Below are 17,833 nucleotides of genomic sequence, written 5' to 3' on the forward strand. Positions count from 1 at the left end.
CATTGATGCCCAATCTGCTATTTTCAAACTTCGCCACTCCACTTACCAGCATGCCTTAACTATGACCAGCTGAGCAAGCATTGACAAGCAGGAAGGAGGCTCCAGCAGCGTTATTCAAAGGGATCATCAGCAACTACTTGCAGCTGACATGTTTCTGCAGTTTGAATGGCTCTGTGGAACTTCCTGCAACTCCAGCAGCTTTCTAAACTTCTTTCAAGGCCCTAAGGTAACAGGGAGTGTTGGGGCAAGTGGAGAACACCTTCATTCTTATTTAAAGGCTTCTGCTCACAACACTTGCTCACAGTCATGAGGGCTCTACTGGCAGTCCCCCTCATGCTCGAGTATCTTACGGAGAGGGAAAGGGAACAGAGGAAGCGAAGAAGAGGAGAAGATGCACGGAGGAGGAGGGCCAGGAGAGTTTACCTACCTAGGGCCTTCCGAGAGCACGTCTCCTACCTCCACTTAAGTGAGGAGCAGTGTATTAGGAGGCTCCGCTTCAGCAAGGAGGTGATCACAGAACTCTGCCACCTCCTGCAACCAGACCTTCAGCCTGAGAGCACGACAACCAGGGCTCTCCCAGCAGCCCTCAAGGTCACCGTGGCCCTCAATTTCTTCACCAGCGGATCCTTCCACTCTGCAACAGGAGACATAGCTAACATCTCCCAGTTCACCGTCCATCGCTGCATCCGGGAGGTCACTGAGGCTCTCTACACCAGCAGAAGGGACTATGTTGTCATCTCTCTGAGCAGAGAGAAGCAGGACAAGTGCGCATGCTGCTTTGCCAGGATAGCGAGCTTCCCCATGGTGCAGGGCGCCATCGACTGCACCCACATGGCTTTGCGGGCACCGTATAACAATCCTGAGATCTTCTGTAACCGCAAAGACTACCACTCACTTAATGTGCAGTTGTTGTGCGACCACGCCCAGCGCTTCCTGATGGTCAATGCCCACTATACTGGCAGCAGTCATGATGCCTTCATCTTGCATCAGTCCGATGTGCCAACAATCTTTCAGCCACCACACCAAATCCGAGGGTGGCTGCTCGGAGACAAGGGCTTTCCGCTCTGCACCTGGCTGATGACTCCCCTCCACGACCCCACCACTTGTGCCCAGCACTCATATAATGAGAGCCATGCTTACACCAGGAACTTCATCAAGCAGACCATCGGGCTACTGAAGCAACGGTTCCGCTGCCTTGACCGCTCGGGAGGAGCCCTCCAGTACTTGGTGGAGCGGGTGTCCCATTTCATAGTGGTTTGCTGCATGCTTCACAACTTGGCCACCATGAGGGCACAGCCCTTGTGGGACCACCTCAGGAAGAGGACGAGGGAGAGGAGGAAGAGAAGAACGAGGAGGAAGGGAGGAGGCAGGCAGCAAATCCCCCTTCAGCACGGGCTGTCCATAAACGCATCATCAGACTCCGATTCCAGTGAATGAAACCCCAGATTCCCGTTGCTCACCACATTCCCATCAACCACATCCCCATCATAACATCCCTCTGTCACAGAATATCACAGCGTTCTCCTTGGCACAAAGCTGAATTGAAAGCTACTACAAAACAAAGATTCCAAACAAATTTATCAAGAATCAATTCACACATACTATATCAACTAATCATCCTTGTGCAATCCCTTAGCGCCTACCATTCAGGCGCCCTATCCTGCTTGAGTGCTCCTATGAAGTGCTCCCCCAGTGACTGCAGAATGGCTGGTGGAAGGCTGCTGACTTTCAGTGGGGGAGACTTCAGATGGCCTTGCAGGATGACCTCAAGCAGCTCTGGACCTAGAAGTCCCAGCTGTGGATGGCATCACATCGGCGGCAGCAGTCTGGGCTTTCAGGGCACTGGCAGAGAGGCAGTTGTGGGAGTAGGAATGCTGCCATCCTGAGAGAGGACTGCAGGGCCCTGCTCCACTGACGCTCCCCTGGGGCAGCGCCTCAGAATTCCTAGCAATCTGGTGAACAGGTTGCTGGCCTGCCGTGACACCCTTCAAGCCCTGTTCGACATTGGTGAACCCAGCCACGATGTCAGCAGTCTGAGCTTGGCTGGCATCAAGCTGAGACTGCACGAGAACAGTCTGATCTTGTATGGCAGCAAGCTGAGAATGCAGCACAGCGGTCTGTGCTTCTACTGCAGCACTAAGACGTTGGGTCGCTTCTGCCTGTGCTACAATGGCAGCCGCGACATCGCCCATCACAAGCAGCATCATGTCTGGGTTGACAGAGTCTCTCTGGGAACTTTCCATCATTTCCAGTCTAGAAATCATGGGCTCCAAGCTCTGCGTAAAGCCCCGGCCAATGTTGGAGGCGGACCCCTCCATGACATTGCCAAGAGGCTCTCTGGCAGGCTTGCCATTGCACCTAGCAATTTGGTGTGCACGCCCATCACCCTACTTCTGAAGGCCGCCCCATCGAAGTCCCATCTGAGTCGTGTGCAGCAGAACTTGCACGCAAACTTGCCCTCTGGGGAGCTGGCCCCCAGCTATCTTTTCCCCCTGGCATTTCTGCAGCCCACTTGTGCCCGGTGCCTCACCCTATGCAGATCCCGCATCTACACTACCTTCTTAATTACGCACAATGCCAATTTCTGAGCTGGTGTCTGCAAGTGACCGATCTTCTTCTTCTCCCCCCTCACTTCCTACATCGCCTTGGGGACAGGCTGGGCTGCTGTGTGTTCTTGGTTACCTGAAAGCAGAAAGGCACAAGTCGGGTTATGGTGAGGGGAGTGGGGGCAGGGGGGGGAAGCAGTATATGCATCCATACAGTATCAGCAGTTTGTAAGTGAGAAAAGATTGTGGGATGAGGGGGAAGTGGGATGCGAGAAGGATTAGGAATGAGCATACTATTGTTGTCCCCAATGGCTTCAACCTCGCCCGTTGCCACGGCCTCCATGACTTTCCCTCCGATGATGTCGAGCACTCGCTCCTCCAGTTGGCTCAGGGCCTGTCTGCCACTGCTCCCAGGGATTATGTGTGAGCTTGGCCTACAAGAGAAAGGTAAGTGTGTGAGTGAGTGTTATGCAATGTGTTTGGGTGATGTGCCCGCCATAGTTGAATAGCTGTCGGTATGTGCAAGGTGTGAGATGTGGGTGTGAATGTTGCAGCAGTGGTAAGGTTGTGAGAGTGAAGTGAAGCTATGATTGTGAGGTCTGAGTGTTGATAGGTAGAGATTGTTGGTAGGTGAGTGCTGGGGGTGTGGTGCATTGAGCAATGTGTGTGTGAGGCTTGTGGTGCAGATGGGAGGATATGGCATTTGCCGAAGCCTTCACTCACCTTAACCTGCTGTGTTTTGTTCATCGCAGTTTGGCATAAAAATAAAACAAAAAAGGTGACTCAACCGTGGCTAACAAGGGAAATTAGGGATAACATAAGATCCAAGGAGAGGACATATAAATTGGCCAGAAAAAGCAGTAAACCTGAGGATTGGGAGCAGTTTAAGATTCAACAAAGGAGGACAAAGGGATTAATTAAGAGGGGGAAAATAGAGTATGAGAGTGAGCTTGCAGGGAACATAAAAACTGACTGTAAAAGCTTTTATAGATATGTGAAGAGAAAAAGATTGGTGAAGTCAAGCGTAGGTCCCTTGCAGTCAGAATCAGGGGAATTTATAATGGGGAACAAAGAAATGGCTGACCAATTAAATACATACTTTGGTTCTGTCTTCACAAAGGAGGACACAAATAACCTCCCAAAGATGTCGGGGAATATAGGGTCTAATGAAAGGGAGGAACTGATAGAAATAAGTATTTGTAGGGAAATGGTGTTCGGGAAATTGATGGGATTGAGGGCCGATAAATCCCCAGGGCCTGATAATCTACATCCTCGGGTACTTAAGGAAGTGGCCCTAGAAATAGTAGATGCATTGCTGGTCATCTTCCAAAATTTGATAGACTCTGGAACAGTACCCATGGATTGGCGGGTAGCTAATGTTACCCCACTGTTCAAAAAGGGTGGTAGAGCGAAAACGGGGAATTAAAGACTGGTAAGCCTGACATTGGCAGTGGGGAAAATGCTAGAGTCCATTATAAAGGATGTAATAGCAGAGCACTTGGAAAAAAGTGACCGGATCGGACAAAGTCAACATGGATTTACAAAAGGTAAATCGTGCTTGACTAATCTACTGGAATTTTTTGAGGATGTAACTGGTAAAATAGATAAGGGAGAACCAGTGGATGTGGTGTATTTGGATTTTCAAAAGGCTTTCGATAAGGTCCCGCATAAGAGATTAGCATGTAAAATTAAGGCACATGGCATTGGGGGCAAGGTATTGACTTGGATAGAGAACTGGTTGGCAGACAGAAAGCAAAGAGTTGGCTCTTTTTCTGAGTGGCAGGCAGTGACTAGTGGGGTACCACAGGGATCGGTCCTTGGACCCCAGCTATTCACAATATATATTCATGATCTGGATGAGGGAACTAGATGTAATATCTCCAAGTTTGCAGATGACACAAAGCTGGGTGGGCGTGTGTGCTGTGAGGAGGATACCGAGAAACTACAGGATGATTTGGACAGGTTGGGTGATTGGGCAGAAGCATGGCAGATGCAATATAACGTGGATAAATGCAAGGTTATCCACTTTGGTGTCAAAAACAGGAAGGCAGAGTATTATCTAAATGGCAATAGATTGGGAGAAGGGGAAGTGCAACGAAACCTGGGCGTCCTTGTGCACCAGTCGCTGAAAGTAAGCATGCAGGTGCAGCAGGTGGTTAAGAAGGCAAATGGTATGTTGGCCTTCATAGCGAGAGGGTTTGAGTACAGGAACAAGGATGCCTTGCTGCAGTTGTACAGGGCCTTGGTGAGACCACCTCTTGAGTATTGTGTGCAGTTTTGGTCGCCTTATCTGAGGAAGGATGTTTTTGCCATGGAAGGAGTTCAGCGAAGATTCACCAGGCTGATACCTGGGATGGCAGGAATGACATACGAGGAGAGATTGGGTCGATTGGGCTTGTACTCGCTGGAGTTGAGAGGGGATCTCATTGAAACTTATAAAATTCTAACAGGACTAGACAGACTAGATGCTGGAAGGATGTTCCCGGTGGTCGGGTAGTCCAGAACCAGGGGTCACAGTCTAAGGATAAGGGGTAAGCCATTTAGGACAGAGATGAGGAGGAATTTCTTCACCCAGAGAGTGGTGAACCTGTGGAATTCTCTACCAAAGAAAGCCGTAGAGGCTAATTCATTTAATATATTCAAGAAGGAGTTGGATATATTTCTTAAGGCTAGGGGGATTAAGGGATATGGAGAGAAGGCAGGAACAGGGTACTGAATTTGGATGATCAGCCATGATCTCATTGAATGGCGGAGCAGGCTCGAGGGGCCGAATGGCCTACTCCTGCTATCTTCCATGTTTCTATGTGTGAGGTCATTAAACTTCTTGTGGCATCGGATGGACAACCTAGTGACCACACTGGTGGCCGTCACATAATCGGATATCTCCCGGCACAGCCTTCTGGACAAATGGGCCAATGGCTTCCTGCTGGCTTGCGGGAAGAGGGCAGCTGGCCTCCTCACCACGGCAACCCCCAGTGCCTCGTCTGAGAATCGTCTTGCTCTCTTCCTCTGCTGAGGCTCAGCCATCTCTTTGTAGTTGGTTCTGCTTCCAAGTGGAGTTCCAAGTGAAATGACAATGAGGTGCTGTTGCATCAATGCACCTCCCCTTTAAGTACTGGATAAAACCTAGGCCAAACATGACTGGGAATTAGACTGCACCCAATATTGTACCACCTGTTGAGCGGTAAGCCAATGAGCAGCGGTTTTAGCACTGAAATCAGTACTTATAATCATGTTAATAAGGACTGAGCACGAATTTTGCGTGCTACCTAGACCAGTTTGACCCGACGCAGATTAATCGTGCTGGGCTATGACACCGCCCATTTTCAGGCCATATCCAATTTCTCGGCCGATGTCTTGAACAAAACTCTGGGATGCACAGGAAAAGAAAATATTGAAGCACTCAATGCCTGCAAAAATGTGTTCACAGTGCAGAGACTCTCCCCTCTACAAGTACCAGCTTTTTATTTAGCAAAATATTGCCTTGTGCCCTCCTAATGTGGGTGCTACAGTTCCTGTAAAGCTATTTAGGCACATTGAGGAAGGCTGTATGTATGTTTGAGTAGGTATTGTATGTGGAGGCAAATATGTAGCTATGTTCTGTTCCTCATTAAAAAAGAGTTAGGTTTCTGCATACTTGATAGGCTCTGGACTCTATTCATTCAATGAAATATAATTTGTGTGCCATAATTGTGCTTTTAAGACATAAAGGATGCATTTAGTCAAAGCATTTATCACTTGTAGAATGATGACATGCCTAACAGAGGAGAAAGCAATATTTACTAAGTGCTGCAAGGTGATGCATGCTTTGAATGAATGCTTTCTTTATGTATAATAAGTATAACTATAGCACAAATTATGTTTGTAAGGGATATATATGAACTGAGTGCAAATATCGATTTGCAGTCTGTATGCTGTTAGGATTGGACTCATCCTGGTAAATCTCAGCAACTGTAATATTGCAAAAGACCTAAAGATTCACTACTGTTCCCATTCTCTATTTTTTTGCACAAAAAAATGGAAAGGCAGTTGTAGTGAATTTCCATTACAACACATGAAATTTATTTATCTCCAACTCTCAAATCCTTGTTATATTATAGTGCCCGTTCTGGCAACTGGATGGTCAGGCTTTGCTGTTAAAAGAAATCTTCAAAATCATCTCTGTCCTTGAGTACTTCTGAAGTTTTAGGATGTAGAATTGCTTCAATATCAGATGCACTGTCATCAGATTCACCCCAAAACGCTGAAAGAATAAGAGATTTTATTCACCCAAGGGTCAGCAAGCTTGTCCTTTCATTTTATCTACATGGCAAAATAATACATGCAACATTTACCTTTGATCTTTGATCATCTACAGAATAATAAATAAAAATAGCTACAAATGTTTAAATGCAAAAACAGAAGATTTGGTGTTCATGAAAGCAAGCTCTTAGAGACTGTTGTTTTAACACAGCTATTCTTTGTGGCTTTCAAATGTTCCATGAGATTTAAAAACTTTAATGTTAAAATTTAATGTACTGTTTAGCAGCTAAAATGCACAAAACAAAAGTCAACATTAACATGCCAATGACTCCAATGACATCAGCAGTTGCAAATTTGCAATTTATTATTCATTATTCAGGAAATGCTGGTTCTACAATGAAAGAGTATTATAACAATACTTGCAAATCAGTTTAGATTCTCATTCAATTTAGCATCTTCGGAGTATTCTCCAGTGGAAAATTTTAATTTCAAAATGCAAATTAATGTGCTGCATTTCATTAAAAAAATTGTGGCTAATTTTGATCTTTTCAAGAAAAGCTGAAAGAACTTGAATCAAGACATAGCAACATTATTTTGTTTTACTTCAGTTCATTTATGTTCTCTTTGCATAGGAGTGGGGTGTCAAAGTCTAAAATCACATGCTAATATTATTCAGTGACTTAGCTGCACAGTTTGTGTAGTATAACATTTGTTGCTGTTCTATTACGATTTGGCTTTTAACTGGGGTCCCCTTTTGTGAGGGAATCTCAGGGTGTTCCCAAAGTCATCAGATTTCTTTCTATCACTAATTTTCTGTATTTGTTGATTCGCTATAATGTTATTTCTGTTGCTGTATGTCAATACAAACATTTCCTGCAATGATAATGATTTGGGTAGCTGACATACTCTCTCCAAAGTTAGGTTAGGGGGTTTCTGAGTATTTGCAGCAGACCGCTGGGATGGTGTTAATATTGGTAGGGGATCCCCATGCAGAAATGTTTGAAAATTACTGTATTTAGGATTTCAAAGTGGTCCCTTTTTGGCATGATAAAGTTTCGAAACTATATTATGGTTTTTCTGTGTTTTAGTGATCAAGCTGCAGATTAATTTTTGAATAAAATCTTAAAAGTTCAAATGTAGATTCCATTTTCAGACGCTGGAATACGTGGTCCCACAAATGTGCAACTGGGTAAAACCCAACTAAAAATTCATTGCAGCAAAAAACATCTCAAACACAGCAAAGAGCCCAGACAGAGATTAGAAAGGAAAGACTATATGAGGCATGCAAAATTAAACCAAAAACATACATACACAAATTCCACCAAAAATCAATACCTCACTACTGCTTACAGAACAGATTGACAACCAGCACAAGTGCAAGACAAGGATACACCATTTTATAAAACAATAATTGGTTTATATATATAATAACAGATACTCTGGAGTGAGTTACAAGCTGGAATCGAATCAGAGGGTTCAGATGGTTTATTTATAGAATAACAGATCTGTAGCAAGGAGTCACAAGCTGGACTCTAAGCAAGAGATTTGGGTTATAACAACAGAAAATGCTGGAAAAACTCAGCAGGTCAGGCAACATCTGTGGAGAGAAATTTGAGTTGACGTTTCGGGTCGAACCCTTCTTCAAAACTGGAAAGAAAAGAAAATAGATCGAAGGCAGGGCTGCGATCGGACAAAAGAAGTGAAGGAGACAAAAGAAGTAGAAGAGACAATAAAAGGTGTTTGAAGCCAGACGAGATGGTAATAGGCTGAGATTAGGTGTGAAGTGTACTGGCAGGGCAAGAGATAGCTGTCAGGTGTGAGAGAGAAACAAAAGGAAAGGGGGTAGGGGGGAAAGGAGTGGAAAAATTACAGGTAAAAAATTAATAGGGGCCGAGGTTATGATCTGAAATTGTTGAACTTGATATTGAGTCCGGAAGGCTGCAAAGTGCCTAATCGGAAGATGAGGTGCTGTTCCTCGAGTTTACGTTGAGCTTCCGTGGAACAATACAAGAGGCCAAGGACGGTGAGGTCCGAGTGGGTGGTTGATATATAGAATAACAGGTGCCTGGGAGTGAGCTAAAAGCTGAAATCTACTCAAAGGGTTCGGGGGGCTGCTATATAAATTGTCAGATACCCGAGAGTAAGTTACAGGCTGGAATCTAAATGAATGGCTTTGGATGTTGCATATACAGAACAATGGATAACCAGGAGCGAGTTACAGGTTAGAATCCAATCAAGTGTTTTGAATTGTTTGTGCATAGAATAACAGATAACTGGGAGCGTGTTACAGGCTGGAATCAAATCCAGGCATTCAGATGGGTTGCACATAAAGTAACCGGTACCCGGGATTGAGTTACAGGCTGTAATCTAACCAAGGCGTTCGGATAGTTTATATTTCGAATAGTGGATGTTATTTGGGTGGTTTATATATAGACTTGTGGATACCTGGGAGTGAGTTAAAATTCAGAGTAGGAGTTCAGAGCAGTTTTTCAGAGTTATTGGAAGAGTCCCTCAGGGTTCAGTTCTGGGGCCATTTCTGTTCACTGTGTACAGAGGCAGTAGAGTAAAAATTTGTAGATGATATCAAAACAGGAGGTATAGATAATTCTTTAGAAGACCAAAGGAAACTGCAAAGGGATATTGATAAGATGGGAGAATGGCTAAAAAGTGACAGGTGGAATTCAATGTCAGAAAGTGTATTTTGGTAGAAAGAAATAACAGCAGTAATTATAGTTTGAATGGAAGTAGCTCGGTGTTGTGAAAAAGCAGAGGGACTTGGGTGGACAGGTTCACAGAACATTAAAAGCAGCACTAATACAAAAAGAAAATACTGTAGATGCTGGAAACCTGAAATAAAAACAGAAAATGCTGGAGATACTCAGCAGGTCAGGCAGCATCTGTGAAGAGAGAAACAAAGTTAACATTTCAGGTCGATGACCTTTCGTCAGAACTGGAAAAAAGCAGGAAATGGAACAGATTTTTAAGCAAGGGTAGGGGCTGGGAAATGGGGGAGGGAATGAAAGAACAAGAGGGAAGGTCTGTGATAGGATAGAAGGCAGGAGAAGTTAAGAGACATTAAGAGATATTCAAGGCGAAAGGAGATGGTAATGGGACAGGTTAAGAAATAAAGGGTGGCTCAGGATGAAGCGTAAATTGCGCTGGCAGAATGAAAGACAGCTGCCATGTGGGGGAGAAGAACAGGAGGCACAAACAAAAAGTGTGGATAAAAAATATATACATGATCGGGGCCAGGTTATGATCTGAAATTGTTGAACTCTATGTTGAGTCCAGAAGGCTATAAAGTGCCTAATCAAAAGATGAGGTGCTGTTCCTCGAGCTTACGCTGAGCTTCATTGGAACAGTATAAGAGGCCGAGGTCAGAGTGGGAATGGAGCGGTGAATTAAAGCGACAGGCGACCAGAAGCTCGGGGTCCCTCTTACGGACTGAACGGAGGTGTTCCGCAAAGCAGTCACCCAATCTGCGTTAGGTCTCCCCAATGTAGAGGAGACCACATTGTGAGCAGCGAATACAGTATACTAAATTGCAAGAAGGACAAGTAAATCGCTGTTTCACCTCGAAGGGGTGTTTGTGGCATGTTAACATGTGGGAAGGGGGGAGGTATAAGGGCATGTGTTGCATCTCCTGCGCTTGCATGGGAAGGTGCCGGGCGAAGGGGAAGGGGTGTTGGGGGTGATAGAGGAGTGGACTAGGGCGTTGCGGAGGGAGCGGTCCCTATGGAACGCTGAAAGGGGAGGTGAGAGGAAGATGCGTTTGGTGGTGGGATCACGCTGGAGGTGGCGGAAATGACGGAGGATGATCCGTTGAATGTGGAGGCTGGTGGGGTGAAAGGTGAGGACAGGGTGAACTCTATCGTGGTTCTGGGAGGGAGGGGCAGGGGTGAGGGCAGAAGTGCGGGAGATAGAACAGACATGGTCAAGGGCCGTGTCAACCACTGTCAACCCCTCTACAGTGTTTCTGACAGGGCTAGACAGACTGGATGCAGGGAGGATGTTTCCCCTGGCTGCGGGGGGGTGGTGGGGGGGGGTCTAGAACGAGGGGTCACAGTCTCAGGATACGGGGTAGGACATTTAGAACTGAGATGAGAAGAAATGTTTTTACTCGGAGGGTGGTGAACCTGTGGAATTCTCTACCACAGAAGGCTGTGGAGGCCAAGTCACTGAATATATTTAAGAAGGAGATAGTAGATAGATTTCTAGACACAAAAGGCATCAAGGGGTATGGGGAGAGAGCGGGAATATGGTATTGAGATAGAAGATCAGCCATGATCATATTGAATGGCGGAGCAGGCTCGAAGGGCCGAATGGCCGACTCCTGCTCCTATTTTTTCTGTTTCCATGTTTTCTAAAACAGTACACAATACTCCAGGTGTGGTCTCACCAGGGCCCTATATAATTGCAGTAAGACGTCTTTACTCTTGTACTCAAATCCTCTTTTAATAAAGGCCCAACATTTACTTTCCTAATTGCTTGCTGTATCTGCATGCTAACTTTCAGTGATTTGTGTACAAGGACACCCAGGTCCCTCTGAACACCAACATTTCCGAATCTCTCACCATTTAAAAAATACTCTGCTTTTCTATTTTTCCTACCAAAATGGATAACTTCACATTTCTCCACATTATATTCCATTTGCCAAGTTCTTGCCCACTCACTTAGCTTGTCTATATCCCCTTGAAGCCTCTTTGCATTCTCCTCACAACTTACATTCCCACCCAGCTTTGTATCATCAGCAAACTTGGATATATTACATTTGATGCCCTCATCCAAATCATTGATATAGATTGTGAATAGCTGAGGCCCAAGCACTGATCCTTGTGGTACCCCACAAGTTACAGCCTGCAAACCCGAAAATTACCCATTTATTCCTACTCTCTGTTTTCTGTCTGTTAACCAATCCTCAATCCATGCTAGTATATTAACCCCAACTCCATGAGCCCTAGTTTTGTTTAATTCCCCAGAACCAGATCCAGCAATGCCTCCTCCCTCGTCGGGCCGGAAACATACTGATCAAGAAAGTTCTCCAGAACATACTTCAGAAATTCTTCCCCTTCTCTGCCCTTAACACTATTACTATCCCAGTCTATATCAGGATAGTTGAAGTCCCCTATTATTACTACTCTATAGTTCTTGCACCTCTCTGTAATTTGTCTGCAAATTTGCTCCTCCATATCTTTCCCACTATTTGGTGGTCTATAGAATACATTTAGTAGTGTAATGACACCTCTATTATTTCTTAACTCTAACCATATAGATTCTGTCCTTGAACCCTCTAGGACATCCTCCCTCTCCAGCACTTTAACATTCTCCTTGACCAATACTGCCACACCATCTTCTATCTTTCCTTCCCTATCTTTCCTGAACACTTTATAACCAGGAATATTTAATACGCAATCTTGCCCTTTTTTGACCCAGGTTTCAATTATTGCCACAACATCATATTCCCATGTGGCTATTTGTGCCTGGAGCTCACTTATTTTGTTTACTATGCTTCATGCGTTCACATAAAGAATAAATTATTCAGCGATATTGAGCAACAAAGGCATGAGTATGATATGGCAAGTATATCCTTTCTTAGGTAAGGAGACCAAAACTGCACACAGTACTCCAGGTGTGGTCTCACCAAGGCCCTGTATAACTGGAGTATCCTTACCTAAGGAAGGATATACTTGCCACAGAGAGAGTGCAACAAAGGTTCACCAGATGATTCCTAGGATGAGGGGGATTGTCCTATGAGGAGTGATTGAGTAGACTAGGCCTATATTCTCTGGAGTTTAGAAGAATGAGAGGTGATCTTATTGAAACATACAAAATTCTTTCAGGTCTTGACAGGATAGATGCAGGGAGAATGTTTCCCCTGGCTGGGAAGTCTAGAACCAGGGATCACAGTCTCAGAATAAGGGGTTGGCCATTTAGGACTGGGATGAGGAGAAAATTCTTTACTCACAGGGTGGTGAATCTTTGGAATTCTCTGCCCCAGAGGGCTGTGGAGGCTCAGTCGTTGAGTATATTCAAGACAGAGATCGATAGATTTTTGGATATTAAGGGAATCAAGGGTTATGGGGATAGTGCAGGAAAGTGGAGTTGAGGTAGAAGATCAGCCATGATCTTATTGAATGGCGGAGCAGGCTTGAGGAGCCAAATGGCCTACTCCTGCTCCTATTTCTTATGTTCTTATGAATGAGGTAGGTCAAGTGACGCAAGTGTCAGTAGGTGAACTTTTAGGGAACAGTGATCATAGTATCATAAGGCTTAGATTAGCTATGGAAAAGGACAGGGAGCAATCTAGAGTAAAAGGCCTAGAAATTCAGTATCGCCATGTTTGGGGCGCTACAGCTGGGCGTTCGCTAAATTTAGCACCCGGCGCAACTTAGCGCCACCTTCACCGAAATTGAGTTACATCGCCCCAAGAGGTTGCTGCTGCGCTAAAGCAGGCGATGCACGACTATCATAAGGCGCTAAGCCGGCGAGCCGAGGCGCTAACACCGAGGGCGGGCGCAGCGCAGGTGCGGCGAGTTGCTGATTGAAGGCAGACACGCTAGCGCCGGTCAGCTCTTAAAGGGGGAGGGTGGACTTGTTTGGCTGCCACGCCCTGCACACTGCAGCCCTGAAGCAAGGCCTGACCATTGCTGGATCATCATTTCTATGCCCAGGACCATGCAGAAGGCTAGGGAGCGAGCGGAGCGCTTCAGCGAGGGTGCCCTGAGGCTACTGGTTGGCGCAGTAGAGCGCAGGCGACCTGTCCTCTTCCCTGACTTTTGGAGGAGGCCGCTTCCCAGCGAATACCGAAAAGCCTGGAGGGAGGTGGCAAACAGGGTGACCACCAACAGCATGGTTGCCAGGACTCCACTTCAATGCAGGAAAAAGTTCAACGACCTCACTCGGGTTGTCAGAGTGAGTAACCTTTCCACTATCCTGTTCATCCCTGCATGTGCACCTCAGTTTCTGGCCAAAGGGACCTGAAAGCCCCAATGCCCAGCCCTCATCCAAGAGCTATGGGACTCTCATGAAAATCACTTGCGCATTCAGCACTTTACACAGTCAGGGCTATTCCACCATGGGAGGCAGTGCAGGCAAGATGAGGGCTTGACACTGTCAGGGCTATTCCACCATGGGAGGCAGTGCAGGCAAGATCAGGGCTTGACACTGTACTTAGAGGCCGTCCTTTCTCTTGCAGGGCAAGCTGGCCCACAATCGCAGGCAGCAGCGACGGACCGGGGGAGGCCGTCCTGACCTCAAAGAGCTCAGCGACCTGGAGCAGCGTGTGGAGCGCATTATGGCAGGCCGGCTGATTGGCCCCGTCGCCAGTGGAGATGCCGACCCTGTTCTGGACAGCAATGGTAAGGTCATCACCTTTTTGACTTCTCTCTTTCCACTTGTGCCTCACACCAGCATCCTTTGCCACTATCGAACCAATGCAGTGCATAGCAGCACTCATGCCTCCCTCGCTGCCGCCCTGTCCTCACTCTAAAGCAACTCTTGTGCCTCCCTGCTTTCAGATGCTGATTCGCCAGGTGAGGAGGCGGGCCCTCAAGCTGCCACTGTCAGTGATTCTGAATTCGAGGAGGAGGAAGAGGAAGCCGGCCCATCAGTGCCACCCTCAGCCGAGGCAGCCCATGGCCATGATGGGGACACGTCTTCCCTGGAGGGGAGCAGGGGGAAGGGTCTGAGGAGAGTGAAGCTCCGGGGCCCAGCGGGCTGCAGCAACGCGGGAGGGGTGGGGAAGCTCGGCGGCCTTCTCCCCGGAGGGTGAGTGCGGCCTCCAGTCCTGCTACTGTGAGCGCAGAGGAGGTGCGGCTCCTTGGTGAAATGGGCGCCCAGGCTGAGCGCAGGCACACTGAGCTCATGGCTGCAGTGGCAAGGATGCCTGACTCCATAGAGTCACTGGCAAGGCGTGCTCAGGAATTCGGGGCGGCACAGGCCAGGAGTTAGCAGGACTTCGCGGCAGCACAGGCGGCTTCCAGCCAAGTGCTCAGTCGGCCGTGCATTCACTGGCTGGTCTGATGCAGACACAGATCAGGGCCACACGGGCACTAACTGCTGCCACCCTCGCTGGATCGGCCAGGCATCGCCGGGGCCCTTGCTGCGCCGCAGCAGCCCAGCAGTCCGTGCTTTAGCAGATTGCTGCGCATGCTGCAGTGCTGGCCCGTGCGAGTGCCAGTGTATCAGCCGACCAGGGAGTGCCTGTGCTCTGTCAGGTTGGCAGCATTCCTGCAGCCAACACTGTCACTCCTCCACTGCAGCTGCCACCACCCGTAGGACAGACTGCTGCCGCCCAAGCAGAGTTGGAGCAGTCAGCAGCTGGGCCCTCCAGGCCCAGAGCTGGTCCAGGCTGTCCCCCAAGGGCATCTGGCGTCTCACCATCTGACCCTCAGCAGCCTTCCCCCAGCCTTGCTGCAGCCACTGGGGTCCCATTGAGGAGCTGCAGGGCGGAAAGGGGCCATTTGCGGAAGCGAGGCGGATCACCCTCACAGGGGAAAAAGTAGAAGGTGTGGCCAAATGTTGTGTTTATATATGAAGGCCGAGAATGTTTTTTTTATATATGAAGGCCGAGACTGTTGTGTTTGTTTTTTATATGAAGGCCGAAGATCATGGTCATTTTTGTTTAACTTTTTTTCATTTTCTGAAGGTTGAGAGAGCCAGTTATGTCTCTGACTGTTTTTTGGGGGGATTATCTGAATTAGTTTGTCATACGGGAAGGGCACAGAGTTTGCACAGTAAAAAATTTTCTTCAATCACATTGTCCATGTTTGCACTTTGAACTATTTGTTGCCTTGACCGGCTGAGGACTTGCGGAGCGGCTCCATTCAGGTTCTTTCATTGGCACAAGCCATTCCCTGAGAGGGGGCCTAGAACCGAGTTGCAATAAGCCGCCGATGGACGGCCCTTGCACTTTGTGCCTCCCTCCCATCTTGGTGTTCCTCCTCCTCCTCTGGTGGTCCTCCAATGTCTGCTGGCAGTGGCTGAGTCCTGAGGATAGCCAGGTTGTGCAGCATGCAGCACACTACAACGAAATGGGAGACTCGCTCAGGCGAGTACTGTAGGGCTCCTCCGGAATGGTCCAGACAGCGGAACCATTGCTTGAGCACGCCGATTGTGTGCTCAATGATGTTCCTGGTAGCTTGATGGCTGTCATTGTATCGCTCTTCAGCAGGGGTGCTGGGCGCACGGAACGGGGTCATCAGCCAGGTGCACAAAGGATAGCCTTTGTCCCCGAGAAGCCTTCCTCGTGGGTGAGCCTGGGCTTCGAAAATGTCTGCCACAGAAGTCTGGCGCAGGATGATGGCAACGTGGCTGCTGCCTGGAAAGCGGGCATTGACAGCTAGTATGAGCTGCCTGTGGTCACACACCAACTGGACGTTGAGCGAATGGTAGCCCTTCCGGTTGCGGTAATCCTTGCCATTTGCAGCCTCCGAACACACTGCTCCTCAGACATGTTCAGATATGAGAACTGCTGGCGGTATACCCTGGGTGGGTAAGGCCTCCTGTGCCGACGCCTGTTGGCCCTTCTCCGTCTGGCCATGACTGGCATTCTCTCACGGCGTCTCTGAGCCCTTTGAATGCAATGCAGTAAACCAACGTTTTCACCCATTGCAGCCCCCATTATATGTGGCGACTCAAGGCTATGGCACTGAAAGTTAAATCCAAGTGCAAAGCTCTGGTCTGAAGCCAGAAGTACCTGTGTGAGCGCTGAGTCAAAGCAGAAAGCTCTCTCCCTTTGTCTCTCTCCAAATATCCGTCTCCCACACAGAAGGATTGCCACAAAATGGCTGCCACTTATAATGCAGGAGGAGTCCCCTTTAAATAGCGCCCCCCGCAGCGCCTGGGAACCGTTCCCCTCTACCAGTCGCTGGGGGCGCCAGGCGCACAGAAGGGCGGTGCCACTGAAGTTCCGGCTTGGGGCGCACCAAGGGCGTTGCACCATGAAATGACGTCAGGATCTGCGCGCGCAGCTGAGCGGGCGCTGCGGTTTTGCGCCGCCGCTAAATCTTGAGTGAAGTTCACGAGAGGCGCAGATCGTGCCGCACGGGCGCTAGCCACTTAGCGCCCCACTTCTCCTCCTAAGGCGCTAGCGGCTGGCGCTAACAACTGAATTTCTAGTCCAAAATGTTTAACTGGGGGAAGGCCAATTTCAGTGGGATGAAAACGGATCTGGCCCAGGTAAACTGGAATCAAAAGATTGGCAGGCAAAAGTGTAATGGACAATGGGCTGCCTTTAAAGAGGAAATAGTTCAGGTACAGTTGAGGTACATTCCCACTAGCGAGAAAGGCAGGGCAACTAAAGTCAGGGTTCCCTGGATGACGAAAGAGATAGAGAGCTGGATTTTGCCATTGGGGTCGGGCTGGGGCGTGTCAGGTGGTCTCCGTGTCAGAACCCCGACTCCGATGTGAAGTGGGAAAAAAGTGCGATTTTCCCCTAATTGGGCACTTGATTTCCAGCGTGTGGGAACCCCTGGTCCAATTAGTCTTTCCATCCTGAAAGTCGCCTCCGATGACACCATCAGTGCTGCTGGATTTAAGGCCTGCAAGCAGCCTTGCTTCTTCTGGAGACTGGAAACGCTTTGGACATTGTATGAAGGATTTCATTTACCGACATGTCCAGCAGCAAGCAAAAGTGTGCACCTCGATTTGATGAGCCCTCCCTCCAAGCTCTGGTGCAGGGAGCAAGATCTAATAAGGAGGTGTTCTTCCCTTCCTCATGGAGAAAAAAGCCACCACAACAGACTAAAGCTGTGTGGCTGCAAGTGGCCCAGGAGGTCAATGCCATCTCTATGTGCCGCAGAACCTGGCTGCAGTGCAGGAAGAGGTTTCATGACCTTCTCTGCACAGGAAAAGTGAGTATGACTTTCTCATCACCCTTAATCTCATCCCCATCGCCTCTACTCACCAGCACTCTGCTTTGCCAACCTCTTCCTCCACATGCCACTTGACACTGACATCCCTGCACCCTTACCCATTCCCTCTCTCTCTATGGTCACATTCACTTAACTATTCGACCATGCAGCCCTCACACTCGCTATCACTGT

General features: G+C 48.0%; 1 protein-coding gene across 3 annotated transcripts in view; it reads right to left on the bottom strand.

Moving 5' to 3' along the window:
• Positions 1-6,585: 6,585 nt before the first annotated feature.
• The window catches only part of kiz (kizuna centrosomal protein), a 433,449-nt gene continuing 422,201 nt past the window's right edge, over positions 6,586-17,833 (bottom strand). For 2 of the 3 annotated variants that reach the window (XM_085981766.1, XM_085981765.1), the window contains one exon: positions 6,586-6,789. In XM_085981766.1, the coding sequence (XP_085837892.1) occupies positions 6,777-6,789 (13 nt within the window). In that variant the 3' untranslated portion in view covers positions 6,586-6,776. The remainder of the gene's footprint in view (positions 6,790-17,833) is intronic. The other variant, XR_015077557.1, reaches the window with a different exon arrangement.

The sequence above is a fragment of the Somniosus microcephalus genome, chromosome 3 (assembly GCF_052327205.1).
Source record: "Somniosus microcephalus isolate GS21.2 chromosome 3, FLI_Smic_1.0, whole genome shotgun sequence".
Lineage (NCBI taxonomy): Eukaryota > Metazoa > Chordata > Chondrichthyes > Squaliformes > Somniosidae > Somniosus > Somniosus microcephalus.